The 25,439-nt window shown below is 50.2% G+C and overlaps 1 protein-coding gene across 1 annotated transcript; it reads left to right on the top strand.

Annotated features, from left to right (window-relative positions):
* Positions 1-3,830: 3,830 nt before the first annotated feature.
* On the top strand, positions 3,831-24,213 carry LOC133349804 (pyruvate dehydrogenase (acetyl-transferring) kinase isozyme 2, mitochondrial-like). The gene is given in 12 exon segments (XM_061563575.1): positions 3,831-4,676; positions 6,921-7,042; positions 7,044-7,063; positions 8,090-8,161; positions 9,161-9,345; positions 12,913-13,002; positions 13,989-14,066; positions 15,175-15,251; positions 15,904-16,005; positions 18,290-18,400; positions 19,269-19,382; positions 20,552-24,213. Coding segments are annotated over 12 exon segments (1,227 nt in total). The 5' UTR covers positions 3,831-4,561; the 3' UTR covers positions 20,693-24,213.
* The last annotated feature ends 1,226 nt before the right edge of the window (positions 24,214-25,439 follow it).

Here is a 25,439-nt window from a genome sequence, read left to right as displayed (position 1 = left end):
CTACGTGACTTTACCGAAATACCCAAAGAGTATGCATTCGTTAAATAACAGTGGACATGAACATAAACACAAAATCTGACACCATCACAAACGATGAGTTAAATTAATTGAAGATATTCAGGTTAATTTGGAAGCAATTCCAGTAAATAAGTTTGGCGTGTCAAAACCCCAAATTCGAAAGTTGAAACATAGAATGATAGCAGCATCTGGAGGCTCATCATTTATACCTGAAAAAATAGGGGGTATTTCAGTGACATTAGTGGAAATTATGTCTGTGTTTGTATATTTGTATGGCTTCGTGTACAAACCTTTGATGGTAGCCGGGAGGTTTGCAGAGGTTCTCTGCAAACCTCCCGGCTACCATCAAAGGTTTGCAGAGAACCTCTGCAAACCTCCCGGCTACCATCAAAGGTTTGTACACGAAGCCATACAAATATACAAACACAGACATAATTTCAACCGTGATGATGGGTACAAACTTAGTAATCATTGGAAAGATGTTATCAACCACGCAAAAAAGACTTAATTACACTTTTTTGGACCATCTTATCTGACAGGCACTATCTTACTTTACTTTACCGAGTGTTAACATCCCCAGTGTTTAACAGTACTCTCTTCATTGTTAAGCCAGCATTGGTATAAACATGGGCATTTTCGTTCTTTTTTCTATCATGTGTATCAGGCCTCCCCTCCCCCTCTCTGTCCAATGCGTTGGCGTGTGCAGCAGCAACCGCGTCCAAGCCGTCGTCCATTCTTTTGACCCCGCCCCCCTCCCCCTCCCGATGTGTTGTACTTGGCACTCCGTGCCGTCTTTGAGCCCCGCCCCCCTCCCTCCCGATACGTTCCATTCATTGGCTACCACATTCTGATGAGCCCCCCCCCCTCTCCTCCCCCCTCAACTTGCTTTTAAGGGATTACATCTTGAATCATTGCCTCACTTGATGCAGCTAATCCGGCTGTGACGGTCCCACCTGATGACGGAGACTTGTGTTGCCTCCGAAACGTCGTGATTTTTATTCTATTTTATTTTCATTAATTTTGATGTTTTACCTACGTGACTTTACCGAAAAAACCTAAGAATATGAATCCTTGCAGTCACGAAAGCTTCAAATCTAGAATTACGCTATTATACTATTTATTATTAAACAATTTACTATACACCATACCATTGACCGTCGCGTGAAAGGTACTAAGAGGAAGCAAATAAATGTCACTGGGAGAGTGGTAGAAGGAAACTTGCAGCGGAGCAAAAACTCAAATTAATGCGGTTGAATCAGAAATTATTTTGTTATTTTTTTATGACGAGGCTGTTGGTGGGGTCTCTTTTTATTCTTGTATAGCTGCCATCGTTTAGTTTAATTTTGTTGTTATATTATATTTTATCCATGATGACAGTGGCATTGCCCTTGTCGGCTGAGAGGATGACAATGTCATCCCTCTTTTTTAATTGAGATAATTCAAAACGCTCATCTTTGCTGTTGCTAGCTGGCATCTTAGCGTTTTTGAGGGTTGCAGCGATTTCAGATCTTGCTACGTCTGCAGCGATGTGACTCAGGCCCTTGCTAGTGCACTAGCTTGATACGCGGTGGTTTGGCTGCTGCAGTTCTTTGTTACTAAAATTTCCCTTCCTTCATTACTGCTAATCCTACATAATACACCAGCATAATGACTTTGAGACCCCCCATCACCTACACATTCCACAAGGAGTGACTAACTCCATACCTGCATTTGTCATCAACATGCTAAATTCCTGTTGATATGTAAACTCCTTTGTCAAGGCGCTCTCCTCCTCCCACCCAGCTTAAAATACGCTGCCAAGCTGAGCAGTGTTCATTCGGACGCTCTTCCCAAAAGCTGGTCTTCACGTGAGGACGGCTGCTTGCGTTGTGGCCGAAACATCGTGAGAATTTTTATTGTTTTATTTTTATTTCCCTTCTACAGTGACTTTACCGAAAGAACCAATAATGAATCCCTGCAGTCACGAAAGCTTTAAATCGAAATGCAATGTTAGTTGGAGTCATGGGTTTATTTCATTATATGTATAACAATGGTATATATTAAATGATAACCTTGATTGATCCTCTTAACAGGGTGGCCTTGAGACTTGGCATTTTGGTAGGCAGGCTTCATCCATTGTCTGCACCACGCCCCCTCCCGCTCCCACACCCTGGGTCAGCTGCCCCCTTCCATGTCCTGGAAACTGTGAGCGAGGTCATCCCATGAGGACTGCCGGGATGGAAATCAATATGGAAGGAGCCAGGGTGGGGGTGGCTATGCTATTGGGCTAGTCCCGCGTGTGGTGATTGTAGTGTGTGTGATGTTGTTTGACAGTCTCCTGCCTCCAAATAGAGGACTGTCCACTGCTCATGGTGCCTGGAGCCAGAACCAGTCCACCGGACCTCCTGAATGCCAGAGATCCAGGTAGTACCGGTTCACCTCCCAACAGAGGAGTGGCAGCCTCTCCTCCACGTGGCCACTCACAGTGGTTTACTGCCACTTCTGAAAAAACACCGAGGGTAAAGGTTTCAGTCTCCTGGCTATGCCAATTGTGATTTTGCCAGAAGACGTCATAGCAGCCTCTCCCCCCCCCCCCCCCGGGGCCTCTGGCACAAGCTTAGTTAGAGATATATTTGTGGTTTAGTGCCAATTAATTTAATGCGGAGGGGTGACCTCATAAGCACCAGAGGAGTAACAACTCGCCAAACATCATCGACGATCAGCATCCACGATCCCGGGAGCTTTTGCATCGCCAGCTGATTTACCTCCAGTTTCACGAGGGCGAGCGCCACGTGCTGCCATCTGCTGGTAGCCCGAGCCTACGACTGTTTGACAATTTTATGTATTTCACCGGGTGAAGGCCCACCGAGCCACATTACTACTGTAAGCTCTTTTGTCGGAAGCGACCTGGCCACAAACGATAAGCTGAACGCAGTGGCTTATCACGCGGAAATGTTATAGCAGCCAAATGCCCTACACGCGTGTTTCTAAACCGGAGGGCCCGGAGAAAAAAATCCACGGGGAGAGACACCGCAAATTCCAAATATACAGCAGCAAGCGTCAGGGGTTAGTGATCGAACCCACGACCTCATGCACACCAGGCGAGGTAGTCAACATCTCCAAGCCACCGTGATGGTGATGAGAGACACCGCAAACTTCAAATATACAGCAGCAGGCGTCAGGGGTCAGTGATCGAACCCACGACCTCCTGCACACCAGGCGAGGTAGTTAACATCTCCAAGCCACTGTGATGGTGATGAGAGACACAGCAAACTCCAAATATACAGCAGCAGGCGTCAGGGTCCGGGATCGAACCCACGAACCTCCTGCACACCAGGCGAGGTAGTTAACATCTCCAAGCCACCGTGATGGTGATGAGAGACACAGCAAACTCCAAATATACAGCAGCAGTGTGCGAAGGATCGCGTGGGGGCCAGGTTCGATCCTCTCAGCCCGAATGGCAATGAGTCGTCGCACGGGACAGGCAGCCCCGGCGGGCATTTGGCTTGATGCGCTTGACTGTGGCCAGTTGCCATCGTCGAGAATTTAACTCATCAGCGAGTCATGCACTACAACAACAATCACCTCCACAACAACCACCACAATAACCACAAACTACAACAACCACCACAACAATCACCGCTCCAACTCCAACCACCACAACAATCACCACACCAACTACAACAACCACAAGAATCACAACAATCACCGCACCAATAACCACCACACCAACTCCAACCACCACAACAACAATCACCACACCAACTCCAACCACCACACCAACTCCAACCACCACAACAACAACCACCACACCAACTCCAACCACCACAACAACAATCACCGCAGCAACAACAACCACCACACCAACTCCAACCACTACAACAACAACCACCACACCAACTCCAACCACCACAACAACAATCACCGCACCAACAACAACCACCACACCAACTCCAACCACCACAACAACAACCACCACACCAACTCCAACCACCACAACAACAATCACCGCACCAACAACAACCACCACACCAACTCCAACCACTACAACAACAACCACCACACCAACTACAACCACCGCGGGTCGCGCGCTGATGACGTCTCCCGCCTCACGTGACCTCCCCCGGCTCACGTGACCTCCCCCGGCGGTGCCGCGCAGTGCGGGCCTGGGACCCCGCAGGATCGGCGGCGTCACCGCGGCGCTCCCCGTCTCGTCGGCCCCTCGAGCTCCCCGTGTCTCTCGCTCTCTCCCCGTGTCTCTCGCTCTCTCCCCGTGTCTCCCGCAGGATCCCCGTGTCTCTCCGTGTCTCCCCTCCCCCCCCCCCCGTCTCTGCCTGGAATCTCCCGGTATCTCGGCGTCTTTCCGTCTTCTAGACCCTTGTATCCCGCCTGCTCCCCCAGCCCTTCCAAGTCTCCTCCCGGTGTCTTCCTCTGTCTCCGTCTCCTCCCGGTATCCCTCTCCCCCCCGTGTCTCCCTCTGTCTCCCCCCCCTGTGTCTCCCTCTGTCTCCGTCTCCCCCCGGTGTCCCCCTCTGTCTCTGTGTCCCCCTCCTTCTCCGCGCACCATGAGGTTGGTTCGCGCGCTGCTGCAGAGTGGCGCGGGCAGCATCCCGCGCCACATCGAGCACTACTCCCGCTTCTCGCCCTCGCCACTCTCCATGAAGCAGTTCATGGACTTCGGTGAGAGCGGCCTCCCTCCCCGCTGTGCACCCCACCCGTGCTGCACGCGTGCTGGACCCGTGCTGCGCCCGTGCTGGACCCGTGCTGCGCACGTGCTGCACCCCCGCACCCCGCTGCGCCCGTGCTGGACTGCTGCCCGTGCTGCGCCCGTGCTGCGCCCGTGCTGCGCCCGTGCTGCGCCCGTGCTGCGCCCGTGCTGCGCCCGTGCTGCGCCCGTGCTGCGCCCGTGCTGCGCCCGTGCTGCGCCCGTGCTGCGCCCGTGCTGCGCCCGTGCTGCGCCCGTGCTGCGCCCGTGCTGCGCCCGTGCTGCGCCCGTGCTGCGCCCGTGCTGCGCCCGTGCTGCGCCCGTGCTGCGCCCGTGCTGCGCCCGTGCTGCGCCCGTGCTGCGCCCGTGCTGCGGCCCGTGCTGCGCCCGTGCTGCGCCCGTGCTGCGCCCGTGCTGCGCCCGTGCTGCGCCCGTGCTGCGCCCGTGCTGCGCCCGTGCTGCGCCCGTGCTGCGCCCGTGCTGCGCCCGTGCTGCGCCCGTGCTGGGCCCGTGCTGGGCCCGTGCTGGGCCCGTGCTGCGCCCGTGCTGCGCCCGTGCTGGGCCCGTGCTGCGCCCGTGCTGGACCCGTGCTGCGCACGTGCTGCACCCCCGCACCCCGCTGCGCCCGTGCTGGACCCGTGCTGGACGTTGCTTGCTACCGCCAGATCGACCTATCACTTCCCCACGCACTCGACACCCTGCTACCCTTCGTTCCTCTGCCCATAGCTCCCTGCTTGCTCCCTGCTGTTGCCCGCCATGTGGAATGTATGTTAAACATCTTTTGCACCGTACTTGACCAACCGTGCGAATCGGATATGCGGGGAGAGGACAACAACTAAACCTCAAAAAGCAGTTCTGAAGAAATCAGTCTAGATTATTTGAAAGTGCGTAGCTCCAGTGGCTTCCTAATATCGGAAGGAAGAGCGTTCCAGACGGCCACAGAAGAGCGCATCGGAAAGCGCTGTCAGTTCGCCAGCATCGGTTCAAGAAGCAAAGCCTGGCTGCTGATGAGACAAAGGATGTCAAATGTGGCCTACGCAGTTTGCCTACATGAAACCTAATCCATTGGCCAGACTAGACACGGATACCTGTACCACCGAAGGTCGCAGAGCGTTTTAATCGCACCGATGTATTTGGGTTAAGAGAGAGGATGCTTTTGATAACAAACTTTTTCAAATGGTTATCACAGAATTCACTGATTTTGTCCATTATCAAGAAATTGGAACTTCTACAGTGATGCCAACTCAGGTGGTGATCTCTGTATGTGCTGGGCTCATTTGACTGATTTCGCATTAACCACGAATAGCAAGGATCGTGTTTGAATTGCCACGAGCTGTGACAGCACTGTTGGTCTGGCGTTACATTAACACTTCGTTGCTGCGGTCATGTCATTTCTCATGCATGTTTATTTTAGATATCTCTGTGTGCGGGCAGTTTTGTTTACTTAAAACACGCGCGCTTGTGTGTGTGTGCTTATATATTGTTGTTATATGTGAGTTGGCCCAGTCGCCCGGAGGTTAGCGCCTAGCTGGCAAAGGCCACTGATTAAACCGGCTTCTTGAGTCGAGTGGGTTTATGGTTCCAGCCCCGTCACCAATGACTGCACCAAAAGACCTTCACGTTACATTTGGTTACGCAGTTAATTTGGCTGAATTCCAGCTCGGATAATAAATATATGTTCATACGATTGTCAAGCAATGAATATTAATCTATAGCAGGGTAGGTGGGAGCGTGCTGTGCCCTAGTGTGAAAAATATGTCACTGGAAGGGGTCTCAGAAGTAGTTCTGTAACACCTGCTTCCACGGACCATTCTCCAACATGATGGTTTGCACAGCTCTGCGAGATTTACAATTTGGATTCTTCTTCATGGGACATCGCGTCGGCAACACAATTGGGGTAAAGCTGGGGGTAACAGGTAAAGAAAGCAATCGCATGTTTTGTGTGTGCGTGGTCATCATCATCATCACGCTCCATGGGCAGATTGCCCCCGTAGGTGTACACTGCACATGTCGTCATTTGTTTCCACTTTCCTCTCTGTCTTGTGCCACGATGCTCAAGCAGTGCCACGTCTTTCTGGCACCAATCTCTTATGATGTCGTCGTCAAGCCCCATTCTCTGTTAGGTCTATTACTCTCTTTCCTGATACCTTGAATTTGTTCCAAACAACAACAGCAACACTTTAAATTTGCCTGTTGTTGTCCACCCCGCGTGTTGACAGGCTCGGAGAATGCGTGTGAGAAAACGTCTTTCACGTTCCTGCGCCATGAGCTCCCGGTGCGACTCTGCAACATCATGAAGGAGATTAATTTGCTCCCAGACAAACTCCTGCAGACGCCGTCCTGTACGCCTCGTTCAGAGCTGGTGAGTGGCATCTGCCCCGTGCCCGGGGCGTCACGGTCAGGCCAAGGTCTCTCCGTGTGAAACCTAAGATGGGCGCAACACTGCGCGATCCTCCCTCGCAGCACCCGAGAAAACCAACTGCGCCGAGATGCGAAAACCGACGCCAAGTTCATTATGCGTGCGGTCAGCCGATCGGGCGATCGTTTTTGTTGTAATTGCTGGAAAATCGTGCGGCCAGCGTTAGGGGACGTGCAGATCGTGGAGTCGGACAGTGGGCACAGTGTTGTCTTGGGTTTCATCTGTGTGCGGTGCGAAGCGATGACAGGCGACGTGTCATATGTGTGTGTGTGCCAGCTGTGTGTGAGAGAGAGAACTGGTAACTTGTACGATAGGAAAAGATGGCTATTTTAAGCAGCAGGCGTTGCCGCTTATAGTACATGTCGAGGAAGCATTCGTATTGTCACTGATTCATTGGCGTTACACATATCGTTTATTTTATGTAAATATGACGGCTTTTAAAACACTGCATTCATATGGTTTTTGCAGTGGCAAAGGTGAATATGAAATGGGAAAAGTTACAATATAATTTATTGATGAAATACAGTGTACTGATCCGTCTACTGCTGGATAAAAGCCTCCCAAAGTTTTCACACAAAAAATGTTTAGACCTGCATTTTGTGAGTTTGTTGTCCTTCCCCCGCATGTCCGATTGGCACGTTTGGCTACATACGGTGCGAAAGAAGTTCAACATACATAGATACCATCTCCATGCAACGATCTATCTCCCTCCCGCAAAATTCTGCTTTTATAAAAATATGATGAAACTGACTTATAAGAATCACGGAGCCATCAGCCTCTTATCGCACACGGATGAATGCTTCACGAAGATCATTGGAGGCGGAGCGTTCTGTTGCGGCGCTAGGGACAAGGTCAGCCGTGCGTTCTTCCATGTTAAAATGTTGATCCCGAGCTAGAGGTCAGCTCGCCCGTCGATGACCCTCCGTGTGCTCGATTTGCGTTCGATTGGAACGCCGCTTTATCTTGCAGGTACAACCAGAGCCTGTTGGACATGCTCGACTACGAACGCAAGGACCCTGAGGAAGACACAACTCTCAACACGTATGTGAGAACACTGGACCGTCTGGATCCACACTGGTTTCCCCGGGCCCTGTTAAGGTCCAAGGGCAGTTACCCTTCCGTTTTCCTGTCCTATAGTGGCCCCCTGTTTGTCCCGATACAGTGTACTTACCCATCCTTTCTGCACAGACCCTTGAGGTGAGGTTGCATAAATATAAATGACAGTCTGTTCTTCCTATAACGCCGCTTCTTGTTTTAATGACGCAAATTAGATATATAACGCGGTGACTGTATAAGGGAACACATTTTTTTAGAACACGGATGCGAATCGGATATTATGCGATCGAGTGGACAGAGCTACGTCACAGCGCGAGTACTGATTAAGCGGTTGCAACGGCTGCCTCAGCGTAGCATCGCACAAGGCATTGGGATGCTGCTGGATGCTTCTAGAGGCTACCCACGCGCCTCAGTCTTCGTTCAGCCTGCGTACACATCGCACACGTTATCACGGACTGTGCTTTACTCTATATGATATATTATTTATTATAACGCGGTTTTTCCAGAACGCGATGTTCTTCAGGAACGCAACTACCGCCGCATTATCATATAACACGACTATTGTTACATCCAAAAGCGTCACGCTTAATATCACACCAAGTACCACAGGCGTCATTGAGATGGCTACGTTTAATGTGTGCTCTTGTTTAAACACCCTTTGCTGCTTGGGCTAATAGGAGTAGGGTTGGCTTTCCCCGGGTGTGACTTTCCAGCACATATGTTCTAAGAGGTGCTAGTGTCTACAGTACAGTTGCAAGAGCACTGTAGTGTGTACTATTAATTACATCTGTAATGTATCCCATTTGGGATGCTTTTCGGTAAACTCTCAATACGTGACGGCACGGAATGCGATCTGCAACGATCGTAATTCAGCCTTTTCTGATTGCTTCATCGTGCTCGTGGTTTGTTTTTCCGAGTGCTGTGCAGCTGCACATCTGGACATCATAACCACGTGTTGTTTCTCTCCCCCTGTGATCGCACCAGTTTTGTGGAAACGCTGATCAAGATCCGGAACCGGCATAACGACGTGGTGCCCACAATGGCCCAGGGCGTGATTGAGTACAAGGACGCCTACGGCGTGGATCCCGTGTCCAGCTCCAACGTTCAGTACTTCCTCGACCGCTTCTACATGAGCCGTATCTCCATCCGCATGCTCATCAACCAGCACAGTGAGCGCTGTCTGAGAGCATGGCACAGCCTTGTGTGTGTTGGCGCCACGGTGGCTAGGAGATGTTAACTACCTCGCCTGGTATACAGGAGGTCGTGGGTTTGATCCCGACCCTGACGCCTGCTGTATGTTTGGAGTTTGCGTCTCTCATGATCCTCATCACCACGGTGGCTAGGAGATGTTGACTACCTCGCCTGGTATACAGGAGGTCGTGGGTTTGATCCTGACCCTGACGCCTGCGTTATATTTGGAGTTTGCATTTTCTTCCGGTGGTCGCGTGGATTTTTGCCAGGGTCCTCTGGTTTTCCTTCCACATTTAGGAACATGCGTTTTGGAGTATTTGGCTGCGATAAATTTCCACACGATCTTTCGTATGGCTGATATAGATGCAGAGTAACAACTATCATTTGTGGCCAAATCGCTTCTGAAAAAGAGGTACTTAGCTCAGTTGCCTTGCTTGGTAAAATTTAAAATAAAAATAGTGCGTGCGTGGTGTGTAGCTAGAGCGGTGGAAAAGCGGGTCGCGCACTGCACTACGAACCCGCTCGCGGTCAAAACCAGTGACGATTATCTGAAGCGGTCCTGAGCCTCCCCTAGGTCGCCTCGGCCTCAAATGAGTACCTGGTGCGGTGTGTCAACATCGCCACGAGGGAGACAGGTGGCCGAGTGTGGTGCTGGACCACCCACCCCCGTCGTGTGCCGTGCCGGCCTCTATAGGTGCTCGCTAACAGCACTTGCTCCCACAGTCTGTTCAGGCTTTAAGGGAATCTTTGTCTTTGTAGCTGGAGCTGTTGTATGTATGTTGTAAGTATATCTACGGGATCCGGAGAACACCAATCGGCGAGCAGCACAAAGGGAATGTGAGTATCAAAGTATTAATAGCTCGTGTTGAGCAGTTCTATCTTTGAGACCTTTTTGCCATAACTGCTCTACCCGAGAAATTAATACTTTGATATCTGCATTGTCGTTGAACTATTCAGCTTTCTGTGTTCTCTGGTCTGACACTGGTGAGACGAGGCCATAACAAAGACTGTCTCCGGTGTAGGTCAATCAGTTTAAAACACAATGCTTCTATTATCAGAGCGTGTTTGAATGTTTTGCCACAAGTACCTGTGGTTAATGCCAACTTGATGCCTTGCAATCGGTATCTATTTGGTGTTTGAACATCTTATTTCCAGAAAGGATAAAGCCTATCCTTATGTTGTGTGTTAAACTTCTTTCGTACCGTACGTAGCCAACTGCACTAATCGGAGGTCATGCCATCATCACGTTGGTCTCCGCCCCGTCACTGTAAGAGTTTATGGATTGGCTGCTGCTGGCAGTACTACTATCGTTTAGGAAAATCACATTCTAACTATTAATTATACAAACTATTTAATATTTTACCAGCTAAGGCCCACTGACTTGTATAACTGTTTTTCAGAAGCGACTTGGCTAGAAATGATAGATCAACAAAGTGACTTATCATTTGGAAATTTATAGTAACCAAATAACTCTTAGATGCATGTTTCTAAATGTCGAGGGAAAAACCTAAGGGACCCGGAGACAAATCCACGCAATCACGGGGAGAATATGCAAACTTCAAACATACACGCGTTAGGGTTGGGATCGAACCCACGACCTCCCGTACACCAGGCGAGGAAGTTATCGCCACCTTGGCGCCCAATTCATTCCTGGGGCGGTGACGTGGCCCAGCGGGAGCGCATTCGCTGCTTGCTGCAGAGAGAGGTTCGGGATGATATCCTGGAAGATGCCACTGATTCATACTGCGGGCCTGTTAACCACAAACGATCTGCCGCCTGCTTCACAGTGGACTTTAAAGATCCCATGATGCCACTCGGAGAAGAGTCGGCCATTGTGTACTGGCGTCGCGGTCCAGATTTGCCAAATTAAAAAAATTACCCGCAAGCTACTAAGCTGGGAACAGCATGTCAGTCATCGCCTCCCACTGTGGAAACTTAACAGGACCCTCCTGAAAAAGAGTCTTTAGACCCAAGTGATGCTTTCCAGGGTAAACTAGTGTAGTAATCCTTCATGATCAAGGTTTTTGGGTTATATCGCGTAAGTATGAATGTGTCGTAACCCTCCACCACCCGATACAGCCAATTAGTAAGGGACTTGTCACGTAAACAATGTGCCAGTTAGTTACTACTTCAGCCCACCTGTGTGTTGGAAAGTAAATCCACAACATTTAAAATTTGAGTAGTACAACGTTTCGCTGGTAATTACATCCAGCATCATCGGGCGATTTGCCAGAATGGTGAAGCAATCTACCTGCTTCTGGTCTTAAATCGAGCAAGATGACATCATCATTGTGAACCCATCAGTAATAATAATAAATACCCTGGATAGCCAGGTGAGAGGGCCTTGATACTAAAGTCTCTTTTTTAAAGGTGACCTGGGCTAGAAGTCGCATGGAAAATGTACAGCAGCACTACACAAGTACAGTGCAAAACAGTAAAGGCATGCAGACAAAAGCTTTTAGTTTTCACAACACTGTGGTTCCGGCAAGAGCATTGGAAAATAAAATCTATTTTAGTCCGGCCCAGGTAGGCGTTCGAAACACATTTCTCAAACAGTTACATTCTTATTCCTCAATAAATGCCTCAAAGGGGCTTTAACGACGCGATGGCGTTCCTTCAAACGTTAAAAAGAAAAGACTCGAGAAAGCATCGCAATATTCATGAAAGTTTACTCAGTGGCTGAATGGTGGCTCAGTTTGAAGTGGCAGCACGCGACTTGGTTTACAGCCGCGATGTAATCTGGGGTAAAACATTAAAATTAATAAAAGTAAAATAAAATAAAAATCACGACGTTTCGGAGTAAACACAAGCTTCCGTCTTCAGGTGGAACCGTCACAGCCACGACAGCTGTATCAAGTAAATGAGAGATTGCAGGAGCTACCACTCCGTTTATATAATGGTTGGAGAAACCTAAGAATATGAATCCTTGCAGTCACGAAAGCTTCAAATCTAGAAGTAATCTGGGGGCACGCGTTCAGAACCGACGTTGACCCCCGGGGTCGGTCATCGTCAACCCTCGGGTAGTGTTTTGCTGGCCACCCTGTACTTGAGAAAAACAACAGCCTGACTCTGCTTGCGAGACACCGAATGTCAAAACGGTTCCAGAGTTTGCTTGTGTTGAACCAATTTCGGATGAAAATATTCACTCCCGGAAGGGCGTACGGTGGCTGACGGTTGGGAGGGAGGTGTATAGCCCGCTCGTTCGTTTTGTTACTCTCAGCGTTGCCAGAAATTGGCAAATTTGGTCAACAGCCAGTTGTGTTGGTGAGTCGTGAATACGATCGAAAGAGTTGTGCAATGAGTGGTAGTGGTGCAATGGGGAGTTCCGAGGACCACTTCCCATGACCCTCTCGTACTACCAGCAGTATGTAGATCCCTGGCTGGGAACCATTGACCGCGGAGATGCATGTTATGGACAAATACAGCCGAGGTGGTGATGATTAACCGTGCACTCTAACTGGTGATGATTAACTCTGCACTCTAAGAGATGATGATGATGGTGATTTGCTATAGAGCCTAAGCGGTGATTATTAACTATTCTCCAGCGCTGCTGTTTGGAGGGGGAGTGAACCCAGCTCACCCCAAGCACATCGGCAGCATCGACCCGAACTGCGACGTGGTTGGCGTCATCAAAGGTGAGCACTCAACAGCAGCCACCAATGCCGTGGAATGTGCGACGAATACACACCGTCATTCATGGCAACAGTTACTGATGATGTCAGGGCAGAGTGCATTTGAAATCTGTTCTCATTCCCAATCGATTATGATGGTTTAAAAATGCGAGAAGTGTTGCATGGCCTCGGCGCGCTCCGCCACAGTTGTGTTTCCATCCTCTGATGTGCTTTGAGTGAGTCGGTGTGAGTGTGTGAATGAGTGTGTGAGTGTGTGTGCGAGAGTCAGTCAATAATTGTGTGTGCGAGTCAGTGAATAAGTGCGTGAGTGTGTGTGGGAGTGTAGGTGCTTGCTAACAGCACTCGCCCCAGCAGCCTACAGGTTATACGAGGGATCTATGTCTTTGTGTGAGTGTGTGTCAGGGGTAGTGCAGCCACTCCGCTACGAATCCAGCTACCCGAGTTCGATTCCTGCTCATAACCACCAACACCAGTGACGATTATCTGAATCGGTCCTTGGCCTCCCCTAGGTCAACTCGGCCTCAAATGAGTACCTGGTGTGGTGTGTAAGCATCGCCACTAGGGAGACAAAGGCGGTCGGGCGTGGTGTTGGCCACCCACCCCCTTGTGTGCCGTGCTCACTAAAAGCACTTGTCCCAACAGTCTGTTAATACTATACAGGGGATCTTTATCTTTGCTTTTTGTGGGTGTGTGTGAGTGTGCCCACATTACGCAAACACTTGCTATCACTGCCCAGTGGAGTGTTTGTTGAAATGCCAAACTGTAACCTTTGGAGGACTCTGATGGAGAGTGACAAGGGGTAATGTGATGTCATTTGTGGTTTGTATCCACAACAGGTTTTAAGGGTTGGCCATTTCGTGTAAATCCCACGAATACATTTATCAGCACCAAGTGAGATACAAGAGATGAAAGTAGGCAAACAAACTGAAGTTAATTCTCAACTGTTCTCAATATTCTGTCACCGTTTCAAATAATATCACCTTCTGCAGATGCCTTTGAGAATGCCAAGATGCTCTGTGACCAGTATTACTTGGCGTCCCCTGAACTGGAAATCACCGAGTGCAATGGTATGTCCTGCAGCCACGCATCACCTCCGGGAATGTTTACACTATTTTTTATTTTATTTGATCAACGAAATAACTTTTTTTAAGTGACCTGGCTATTACAAATTAGAGCTCTACGAAGTGGCTTATCGTGTGGAAATCTATAGCAGCAGCCAACTACTCTCGACGCGTGATGTTGATTCTAAATGTGGAGGGAAAAAGCTGGGGAGGACCCGGAGAGACATCCACGAAAGCACGAGGAGAAGCATGTAGATTTAAAATATACAGCAGGCGTCAGGGTAGGGATCGAACCCACGGTGGTGAGATGTTAACTCCCTCGTCCACCGTACATAGCCAACCGCACTAATCAGAGGTGCAGTGGAAGGACAACAAACTAAACATTAAAAGCAGTCCTCAAGAAATGAGTTTTCAATCGAGATTTAAAATTGCATAGCTCCAGTGGCTTCCTAATATCGGAAGGAAGAGCCGTTCCAGACGGCCAGCAGAAGCGCATCTGAAAGCGCACTGATGCGGTGACCATCCTTTGTTCGATGGCTTAGCCAAAAGCCGCTGCTCCTGGACGAGATCAGCAAGGTATTGTGGTTCATTTTGTGGCAAGTGCCTCGTGTGTAATGAGTGCGGCCTCATAATAATGCATTCGTTCAGGACCCATAAGCCAATGCAGCTCGGTGAGCGCTGGACGGACGCGTACTTTTGTGTGGCACCAACTTGTAAGCGTCTGGGTTCACGTATTTCACAATTCGCCAAGCTAACTGGAAACACGCTTGGCTCGGATTGTTGTGCACTTGACACCATTGCGCAACAAATGCCACCGATAGCAAAACAACTGTAAATCGTAGCGGCCTGCCTCAAATCGGCGAACCGCGTGCATGTCCGTACCTATGCACGCTGAACTTCTTTCGCACCGTACGTAGCGGACCGTGCGAATCGGAGGTGCTAATCCGTGTGCAACCCTCGAGCGTTAACTGCTGGGTGGATGGCGCGCTGCGTGCAGGGTGTTGACGCGACTGCGTGCGTGCGTGCGTGCCTGCGTGCGTGCCTGGGTGCGTGCCTGCGTGCGTGCGTGCCTGCGTGCGTGCCTACGTGCGTGCCTGCGTGCGTGTGTTTCCAGCCCAGACGCCCAAACAAGCCATCTACGTGGTGAATGTGCCTTCCCACCTGTACCACATGCTGTTTGAACTTTTCAAGGTAAGTCTGCTGCTGCGACTCTGTCTGTCTTGGAATGTCCAGGTGATTTCTTTGAAACCGGAGTGACACTGTTGGCTGTGCCCGTGAACTGTCCTGGGCTCACGTTCGTCTCCTGTTGTCTACAGCGTGCGCCGTGTGTTCTGTATCGTGCTCGTGTTGTGGATGTATGTTGAACTTCTTTCGCACCGTACGTAGCCAACCTTGCTAATGGGAGGTGCGGGGGAAAGACAACAACCTAAGCTGGCTGCAGTCCGTGTGCCGGATGCCGAGTACAAGCTCTGGGTATGCGTTGGGGAGCGGTGGTGTAGCGGTTAACGCGCTGCGCTACGAAACCAGCGACCCGAGTGCAGTTCCTGCTCACGACCAATAATCGTGGCGAATATTCCAACCAGTCCTGGATCTCCCCTAGGTCCACTCAGCCTCAAATGAGCACCCGGTGCGATGTGTAAACGTCGTCACTCGGGAGACAAAGGTGGCCGGGCGTGGTGTTGGCCACCCACCCCCTCGTGTGCCGTGCCGGCCTTCATAGGTGCTACTCGCTAACAGCACTTGCCCGAACAGTCTGTTACAGGCTATACGGGTGATCTTTGTCTTTTGTATAAGCCCTGTATATGCCCCGCATGTGCTGTGCGTGCTCTACGTGCCGTGGCAGAACGCGATGCGTGCCACGGTGGAGCACCACCCGGCCGAAACGTTGGTGTACCCCCCCATCGAGGTGCTGGTGGCGCTGGGCAAGGAGGACCTCACCATACGGGTACTCGCCGCGACAACTCCTGCGATGCATCTTAAGTCTTGCCGCCGCCGCCTCCCCCCTCTCCCCCCCCACCATAGCACTGTGGAATTTCCACCGTTGGCTCAGAGCCACAAATTGTCGATGAGCCCCACCTCGGGCCGCATTCTATTCCTAGCCCGTTGGAGGCGCGCAGTTATTATTACCTCCTCTGCAAGGCTCTCTGGGGACTGTCGAGGTGTTTTCACGAATTGGCCTTGTTCGGCCGAGAGGCGATCCGAGGGCAACAGCGGATTTTACGAACCCCGAGCGGCCCCGCGGCGAATGTGCAAGGCAACGGGACGGCGTTGGGGAGGGCGGGGGGGGGGCTTTCGAGCGGCGGCGGCGGGCAACCCGGACGAGTCTGCGGGCCGGCACGTGCGGCCTTCCTTCGTCTCAGCGGCCCGCGGAGCTTTGGCGGCACGCTCATCGTGACCCCTGCGCGTCGCCCTAGACCCAGGGGTCGGCAAGCTGCGTGCGGCTCTGGAAGGGCCGCGCTTGTTGACGTTATTATTTACGAAAGGGCCGCAGTCTCTCGTTCGCATCGCGTTGCGGAAATCTTGAAGTATTGAGTTGTGGGACCGAATTTGACAAAAAGCGGCTGCTCTTGCCGCTGTTGTTTTGGTTGCTGAGCCCCTGCCTCCCGGCCACCGCGAGAGACTCCACGGGACGCATGCCACCCGCGGGCTGCCGGTTGCCCAGCGCTGCTCTAGAACACCCCTTATAGAGGGTGTTTTTGGTCTACTCTTCCACGTTGACCAGACGTTTTTGATGAGGTGTACCCAAACTCTACATCCCCGCACTCCCCCCACCCATACGCGACCTGCCGATCGATGGTTAAAGACTCGTTTAGTCTGCTGAGTGGCACGAGTATCGTGGGTTGTGGAATCGTCACCGCCGCATCGGAAGATGGAATCGAACTGCTGACCTCTGGGTTGTGCTGACAGTTGCACCGCAGCGGCACCGATACAGTAAATACTCCGATTGATTCGCGGCACGAATGCTCGCAATGTTGGCAGAACCTGATTGCCGTTAAATGTTACAGCCCCTCCGGCGTATAGCAGTTGTGGGGTGTGGAATGACCTCCATTGCCCTGGGTTGACAGGCCCACGCAGGCCACCTGATGCCACCCCGCCCGCGTTTGCCGTGAATAAATAAATTAGAATACACCGCCGGATGTTGCTGCTATACACTGCAGCTCCTGCAGTGTGCAGTGTGACTCACCGAGTCTCAAGACTCTCCTTCTGCTGGGTCCTGCTAAGTTTTCGCAATAGTTGCTAAGGGTTTCCAAATGAAGTAATTTGTAAATATTTTTTTTTACTTGACAAATTTAGATCACGCCATTCTCCCTCCCTCCCTCCCTGAAAATACGCCACGGCATCTCTAACGTCCCCTGTGAAGCACACTGCGAGTATTTTATGCTTAATACACCCGTAGCATTAACCACGGTGGCCTGGCGGATTGGAACGGTGAACCTCTGAAACAGGGGGCGAATGCGCTGCCTTCATACGTACGTATATGTACGTTGAACTTCTTCCACATCGTACGTAGCCGACCGTGCTGATCGGAGGTGCGGCCTCGTAACAGCCCCCGAACTAAGGATAGATGACCATTACCTGTGTACCGGTTAAGAACTAATTCAGACAAAGTTTCAGGTGTACTTTGTTTAACCGGGCGGTGAGAGCTTGAGGGAGCAGCATCATCTCATTTGCAAGAGTGACCTGGGGCGTTCGACTGCCAGTCGGAGGCGGTGATTGCTGTGTACAATGTCCAATCAAGAAAGGCACAATCCTACGACCATCAGTCTCGATATCAAACCAACGTTTCTTTATTTACTACAAATCACACGCGTGTGTTTGTTTCGCCAACTACATCTATGAAATGTACATCTTTTGTTGCAAACAAAAAATGGCCAGACAAAATTCCTACTTCCCATATCTGACCTTTTCACGTCAAAAATCACGGCATTTGTTTACACATCTCATTTGCCACAGGGCCTTATGATTTACTTTTCATCAGCGTTGGTTCAACACGAGCCCAACTCTGCACTGGTTTTGACATTCAGTGTCTCCTTGGCTTGAACCGAACGCTGGCGAGCGGCCCAGTGTGTACACAGCAATGCAGCCGCCTCGTCAGCCGTGAGTCCTCGTCTGCCACGAAGCTATACGGCGCGTGGCGATGCCAAGTGACGAGAGGAGATGTTTTGACGGTGTCACCGCCCCAGTGGCCTGGCTTCGTCACCGTTGCCGTGTGCCGTGTGCCCTGACAGATGAGCGACAAGGGAGGCGGGGTGCCCCTCCGAAAAATCGATCGGCTGTTTAACTACATGTACTCCACCGCGCCCCGACCACGCATGGACACCTCCCGTGCTGCCCCCCTGGTATGGAAGCCGAGCGGCGGGCGCCACAGCCCGGTCACGTGATCTGGCGGTTGCCGCAAATGACAAAGCGCGACTTGGTGCATTCATCAAGAGCGCTGCACTAAACAGAATATCATAAAGTGTGATCGGCGATGTTTCGGGGCAATGGCAGTTCTTCATCGCGCTTGCATCACGCGCTTTCAGAGGCACTTATGTGGCCGTCTGGAAAGCTCTTCCGATATTAGGAAGCCTCTGGAGCTATGCACTTTAACCTTGAGATTTAAAACTAATTTCTTTAAAACTGCCTTTTGTCTTTAGTTTGTTGTCCTTCCCCTGTACCTCCAATTATCACGGTTGGCTACATACAGTGCGAAAGAAGTTAAACATTTATACAGAAGTACTTACAAAAAGGCTATAAAGATGGAGTGAACAACAGTTGGAGATTACATTGGGCTCTGATAATAATAATACATATTTTAAGGATGTTTCAAGATGACCAGTACTTCATTGGTATGTGCATAGTTATTCATGAGTGGATACTAGGTAACAGACGAAACTCATAACACATCAAACATTTATATAATGCACAATTAATTTGCATTCAAAGTAAAATCACCAACATTTGCCGACTCATTGCATCCTGGGTAACCGGTCTCCATTCAGTTTCTTTCCGTACAGAGACCCCTTGTTTCCTGCCACACGAGCATGGCCAATTACAAAGCACGAACAAACTTGCACACACATTCCAGGCTAATTCAGGCCCCCCTACAGTGATTGTGACCCGTGGCAGCTTCCGCCGTGCTGCAGCGGGGCCGAGAGATATTCACGGAACGCAGATCCCCAGCGTGCTGTAGGGCACTGGCTTTTTTTGTGTGTGCGTGGCGTTCAGGCTGGCTTTGGATACGGGCTGCCTCTCTCCCGGCTCTACGCTCGCTACTTCCAGGGGGACATTCATCTGTACTCCATGGAGGGGCACGGCACCTCCGCCCTCGTCTACCTGAAGGTGAGCTGGCTGCTCTGAGATCGGTGGGGGAGCTGCGATGCACTAAGAAGCCGCCGTTACCGGGACTACGCGACGTCGTCGTGTGGAGACTTGGCAGCATTTTACGGCGTTGAGTTTTTTGAGATCCGGCCAAGAGCTCGGGGTGCCGCGACGGCGAGATGTTAACAACCACACTCTGTGGTCTGTCACCTAAAAATCAACGGAAGGAATAGATGTTAATGTAAAAGCAAATAATCATAATTATAATTAAATATTCTCCACAACAACACAAATGATTTCTTTGAGTTGTGTATTGTGTAGTTTTGTGTTGAACTAGCACCCATGTCGAACAAGGTCCTTGCCTTTTAACACCAACATTTGTTCAGGCAAGCCTGACTGCTGATGAGACAATTAATGTCAAAACCGGCCCATCATTTGCTTGTTTGCGTTCATCTTCATAGGTGCTCGCTAACAGCACTTGCCCCAAAAGTCTGTAAAGTCTATATGGGGGATCTTTCTTTAATCATTTGTTCATGTATCGATAGTTACATTTTAATGTGCAATTTCATTGAGGGACTGCGTGTCGTCTTGATGTGGTCTGGGACTGTCGTTGTTGCTGCTTTTGCTGCCTTGCCCGAACTTGCATTTGGTGTTGACGTATCAGCAGGAATGTACATGCTGATGAAATGTGTCCTTCTGTACGTTATTTATTTGCCTTTAGTGACTTGCTTACCTTTTTTCTTACTTTGCACCCCTGTCGTCTCTTTGTACTTCTTGCTGTTGTAACTTGCTGACCCGTCCCGACTGGACATCCGCGGGGAAAAAGAGCTTCATAGCTCATCGGATTTCTCCTCCTCCTCCGGTCTGAATAAAAGATGCTGATCGTGTTGAAGCAGTGCCGCTGAAAAAAGATGCACTCCCACCGAGGCCGCAGTGCCGCCGTGCGACGGAAAGACGCGTCCATTGTCCACCCACTTGCTTCTCTGGCCATGAACTGCTGGACATCTGTGGAGGAAGAGCTTTACGGCTCGTCGGATTCCTCCAGTATAAATAATCATTCCGATTCTGTAAAGCGCGTGCGGTCATCGCCTCGCGGTGCCCCGCTGCGGTCGCTATCCGTACCCCGGCGGGTGCCTCGTCCGATGGATGCGGTGAAGCGGAGTGCGGCCGGTCTGTGCGTGCGTGCGCAGGCGCTGTCGAGCGAGTCGGTGGAGCGGCTGCCCGTCTACAACAAGTCGGCGTGGCGCCACTACCACGAGGCGCACGAGGCCGACGACTGGTGCGTGCCGAGCAGTGAGCCGCGCAACATGGCCACCTACAAGCCTCGCTAGGGGCCGTCGGGCGCCCCGCCGCCCGGCACCGCTCGCCCGAGCCGTGTGCCCCATCGGCGTGCGGTCAACTGTGCGGTCATCTCCCGAACTCGCCCGCACCCAGCGACATGGCACCCTCCCCCCCCCCACACCTACCTCCGCAGTGCGCGTGATGGTTGCCAGCGCGTGCGATCCTGCGGTGGTGTGGGTGCGCCGATTTCACTCTGAAAGGTCACGGAGTAATAATATATTTTGGTGTGAGTCTGTGTGAATATAGAACTGTAAATAGTACAGAACTCTATAGAGTATAGTATCAAAACGTGTAAGGACAAGATCCCAGCATTTCCTTTTCAACGTGAAATGATCACGTACGTCCACACACTCATTTCATGAATTTCAAAGGGGGCTCCCGGTTTCTCACTCGTGCACGCCCTTAGGGGTCCCGTCGCTCTCCGCGTCCGTGCTGCAGATGCGGTAAGAGGTGGAGAGAGAGGAGCTGTGGTCATTTCTTCAGGAGGAGCGTCCGGATGGCCACACGAGTTCCATTCTTCACGAAATATTCACTCGACGTTTAAAAGAAAAAATTATGATTCAGGCAATGCGCGGACCCCGTCACATCGCGTTGTCGTTGCGACACACGTAATACACTCGTGACACACACGTGATACACACGTGATACACACGTAATACACTCGTAATACACTCGTGAGACACGTAATACACACCGTCAACATAAACTAAACAGACGCTTGAGGATTTTTTTTTTATTCGGCACAATCTGTTTATTTGCAGAATCTGTTTAGCTCTCGAATCTGCAGAATGTGTTTATATCTCTAATCTGCAGAATTTGTTTAGCTCCCGAAGCTACAGAATCTGTTTCTCTAAAATCTGCAGAATCTGATTCTCGAATCTGGCGAATCGGTTTCTCTAGAATCTCGTCTCCGGACACCAACTTCAGACGGGTCGTGCTTCGTCTTACAAACGTCGAGTTTGAGGCAGAACCGGGGAGGGATTTTTAGACATCGGAAGATGGAACCCTAATGGCGACCTCTGGGCGGTCACAGTGCACTGCATCACACTGAACATGTAGCTTTACTTCGTTACAATTTAACCAGTTTATTTTAAGAATATGAAAAAATATATATGTGCACACACGTAAGATTTTGGTTTTCATCCAACCATTTCAAATATTGCAAAGATGAAACGTTTTTAAGTATTACTGATAAGCTGTCACGTGATGTGTTCTCAACTCTGTAGCGTTGCAGTTGAAACCGCGGCTGACTCCCTTGCTCTTGCCACTTTGTACATCTCGATGGCGTTAGGTTAGAACCTTGTGGTTGGGTCATAAGCAATTTTAATCGGGCGACAACAACGTCTAGTACTGGGTTGCTCTTCATGGGACCTCCCTTGCCAGTTGATCTAACACTGTTTGAGACTAAGCTCTTCAGAAAGCTGTCTCTGGTGTGGACCAATCCGTTTGCATATACTACCGGAGCATGCTTTTTGTTTGCATGTTCACCACAAGTCTATGTGTTTGGTGTTTTAACATCGTCACACACCTGTTTTATTGCCAGAAAGGGTAAAACCTATTCTCATGTGTTACTCTCATTTTAATCGGAGTCACGAATTACTGCGGCGGTTACCTTTTTTTTCGTCATCGCAATGAAATCATTTCCAGCCTCTCTCCTCGTGTTCTGAGTCTTGGTGTTTCGGTGAAGGGCCCCGTCACTTGTGGTGAACCCACTTGCCCAGTGTTTTGTGACCCCCCCCCCCCACCTGCCTTTTGGACTCCTGCCGTTTGATATGAGCAGCCCCACCCGGGCATCAAGAGACGTTCACCGTTACAAATTGTGAAGATAACGAATCTCTGTCCGTGGGAAGTGCCGCGGGCGTGAGGGCACCGCTGGGTGGACGAAGTGCATTGCCTGTCGTGGGAAGGGCAGTCTAGTTTGGATTTTAGTGTTGGGCTCCTGTGGTTTTAAACGCGTCATTTTGGCATCATGTTTGGGAAAATTTCCGTCGTCGGTTGATATTCAAACAGAATCCCAACTGGCCTGCAGGGTGCTTTGTGTCTATACCAACGAGGTGCACAGAATCCCCCAGTGGGACCCTGTGGGAGCTCGTGTTTAGATGGAGCGGTTGTGATGACGAGGACGACGACGACGGGTTCCATGCCCCAGCCAGGCTGGGACTCTTGCTGTCCATCCCTTGACTCCAGTGACTTGTTGCTGCGGGTCCACTGCACCGTGGAAACGTCCACTTGGTTTTGTGGAATTGAAACAAATTAATTTTATTTAAATGATCGTTGCCGGGTGACATGCTCGTCGTCACTTCAGGGGACATTTGATTGCAGATTGAGGACAGTTGGAGGCTGCCGTCAGCAGCCTACGAACACAAATGTGGGTGAACGAGAGCGTGAACAGATACCCTGGTTTGCTCGCTCTAGAATTTGATTCGTGGGCATTAAAAAGTTTCAATTGGTTCGTGAAAAATTTGGTGTAGAATTTATCGAACTTTTCCCATGCACCCTAACCCCCCTCCCCGACCTGTTCTCTGACGTCACGTGGACACGACCAATCGGCACCGATGTCACCAATAGAACACGTGGGGAGTGTAACGGTTTTCTTTCGCGGAATTTTTTTTTACTTTGAAAAAGAATCGTCGGTGTTGGCTAAAAAGTATTGAAAAATATGTGAGTTAACTCTCAATAGAAAGTGAATTCCTATGATGTGTTAGGGGTTAGGATGCTATCTACACATTAAAAGAAATTGGAAAATTCCACATTACGTTTTTGACCCGAAAAAGACTCGGATGCGCTATCCGCTGCTGGGCGAGACTTCCTCGAGTTCACCATCTCTCCGTTTTGTAACACTCCGATGCTCACCAGATGTTGTTTACCCCTCGCACAACCTGCTCCACTCATTCCGCCTGCAACCGCTGGGGAGAGAGCTGAGGTGAGGAGCCCTGCTCTATCCGCTGCTGGCCTAGACTACCTCTAGTATATCATGCCTATTGCATGCGCTATCCACTGCTGGGCTAGGCTCCATCTCTATAGCTTTTGCTCTGTCATGGCCGAGACTCCATCTCTAGAGGATGCTCCATCCACTGCTGGCCTAGACCCTTGTGCCCCGCCCACTCTGTTCTGACACTTGGGCTACGCCCACTTGCAAACCTTTATAAACAGTTGCATTTAGAGGCTTACCCCCCCCTTTCCTCTCCGCCTGATGACGACCGCTTGTGTTGCGATCGAAACGTCGTGGTTTTTATTTATTTTATTTGTATTAATTTGAACCTATCTACGTGACTTTACCGAAACACCCAAGGCACATCGGCACAAGTTGTTTTTGGCCAAATATGCCACAATTTATTTTGCGTTATGTATCAATAAAAAGTGAATTGCTCCGTCGTGTTGAGGCTCACCGTGCGATGTATCCAAGGAAATTGGGAAATTGCACGTAAAAAAAAATCGCTCGGGGAAAAAAAGGTCGTGGTGAAGAGTGACGTGTCATCTATGACGTTTAATAAAGAAATCGTGACAAGTATTTGTAGCGGTTTTGTTTTATTGGACACCACTTTCAAACATTACAAAGTCATCTACACACTGGGAGGATGAAAAAACCACGCGGAATTCCGTGAAAGCGACAATTGACACTCCTGCGTGCGACCCGAGTTGTGTTTTGCGAGTCTCCTGCTCCCAATTAACTCCACGCAGGACGGCGGCGGCAGCAAGATCCAAACCGCCCTTTTTTCGCAAGTCGAGAGACATTCGTTGAAGAGCGCTCGCAAGCGCCCGTGACCCACCGGCGGTGGACGACCTTGCGTGCAAGCAGCAGCCGCCGCCGCAGGCTGCCACTGCCAGCGCCGCCGATAGCCGCTCGACGAGGCTGTAAACCCCTCTGAGCTCGTGGGCCCTGAGCTTTTCGTCATGAGGATTATCTGGAATGTGGTTATTTTGTTGTTGTTACGATCCAATTTTTTTGTCACCCCCGAAAGACGTCGACAAAAATGGCTCAAGACTTGACTTTTGAAGAACAAGTCAATGCCACCCTCCTTTGTGTTTTGGCTGAGTGTGTACGCTACGTGTTAAAGTGGTAATTTTCACAAATAATGGCCTAACGCGTTTTAAAGGTATTTTTCAATAAAAAAACGACCCACGTACCAACATTAAACGAAACAAAACGTTTTATTCCACCAGGTAAGGCCCACTGAGCCGTATAGCTCTTTTTTCCAGAAGCGACCTGGCTATCACAAATGATGAGCTCACCAAAGCGGCTTTAGCATCACCACGTGGAAATGTATTGCAGCAAAATACTCTTGAACGCGCGACGTTGATTCTAAATGTGTAGAGAAAGACCAAAGGACCCGGAGAAAAATCCACGCAATCACGGAGAGAAGAGAGACACGCAAACTCCAAATACAGGGTGCTTTAAAACATTTTTAACACTCCAGAGAATTTGCAACAATGCCACGAGAAATGTGCCTCCGGGTCTGGAGAGACCACCTGGAGAAGATTCCAGGCACGCGTTGACATTGATGGTGAACGAGTGGAACACTTTTACTTTTTGAAGCTATTAACATACATTTGTTATCACGTTACAGCGCATTATCCGTTCTTTTCCCATTTTAAACGATAGTCCCGTGTAAGTGTTAACATTTTATCTTGATTTGAAGCTTTCGTGACTGCAGGAATCCATACTCTTTGGTTCTTTCGGTAAAGTCACATAGGTAGAAAAACTAATTAAAGAATAATTATTTAATTTTTCTACCA

Source organism: Lethenteron reissneri, chromosome 31 (genome assembly GCF_015708825.2).
Source record: "Lethenteron reissneri isolate LAM-NWPU_2019-01 chromosome 31, ASM1570882v1, whole genome shotgun sequence".
NCBI classification, from domain to species: domain Eukaryota; kingdom Metazoa; phylum Chordata; class Hyperoartia; order Petromyzontiformes; family Petromyzontidae; genus Lethenteron; species Lethenteron reissneri.
The sequence above is the reverse complement of the archived record's forward strand: the minus strand, read 5'-3'. Positions and strand labels throughout refer to the sequence as shown.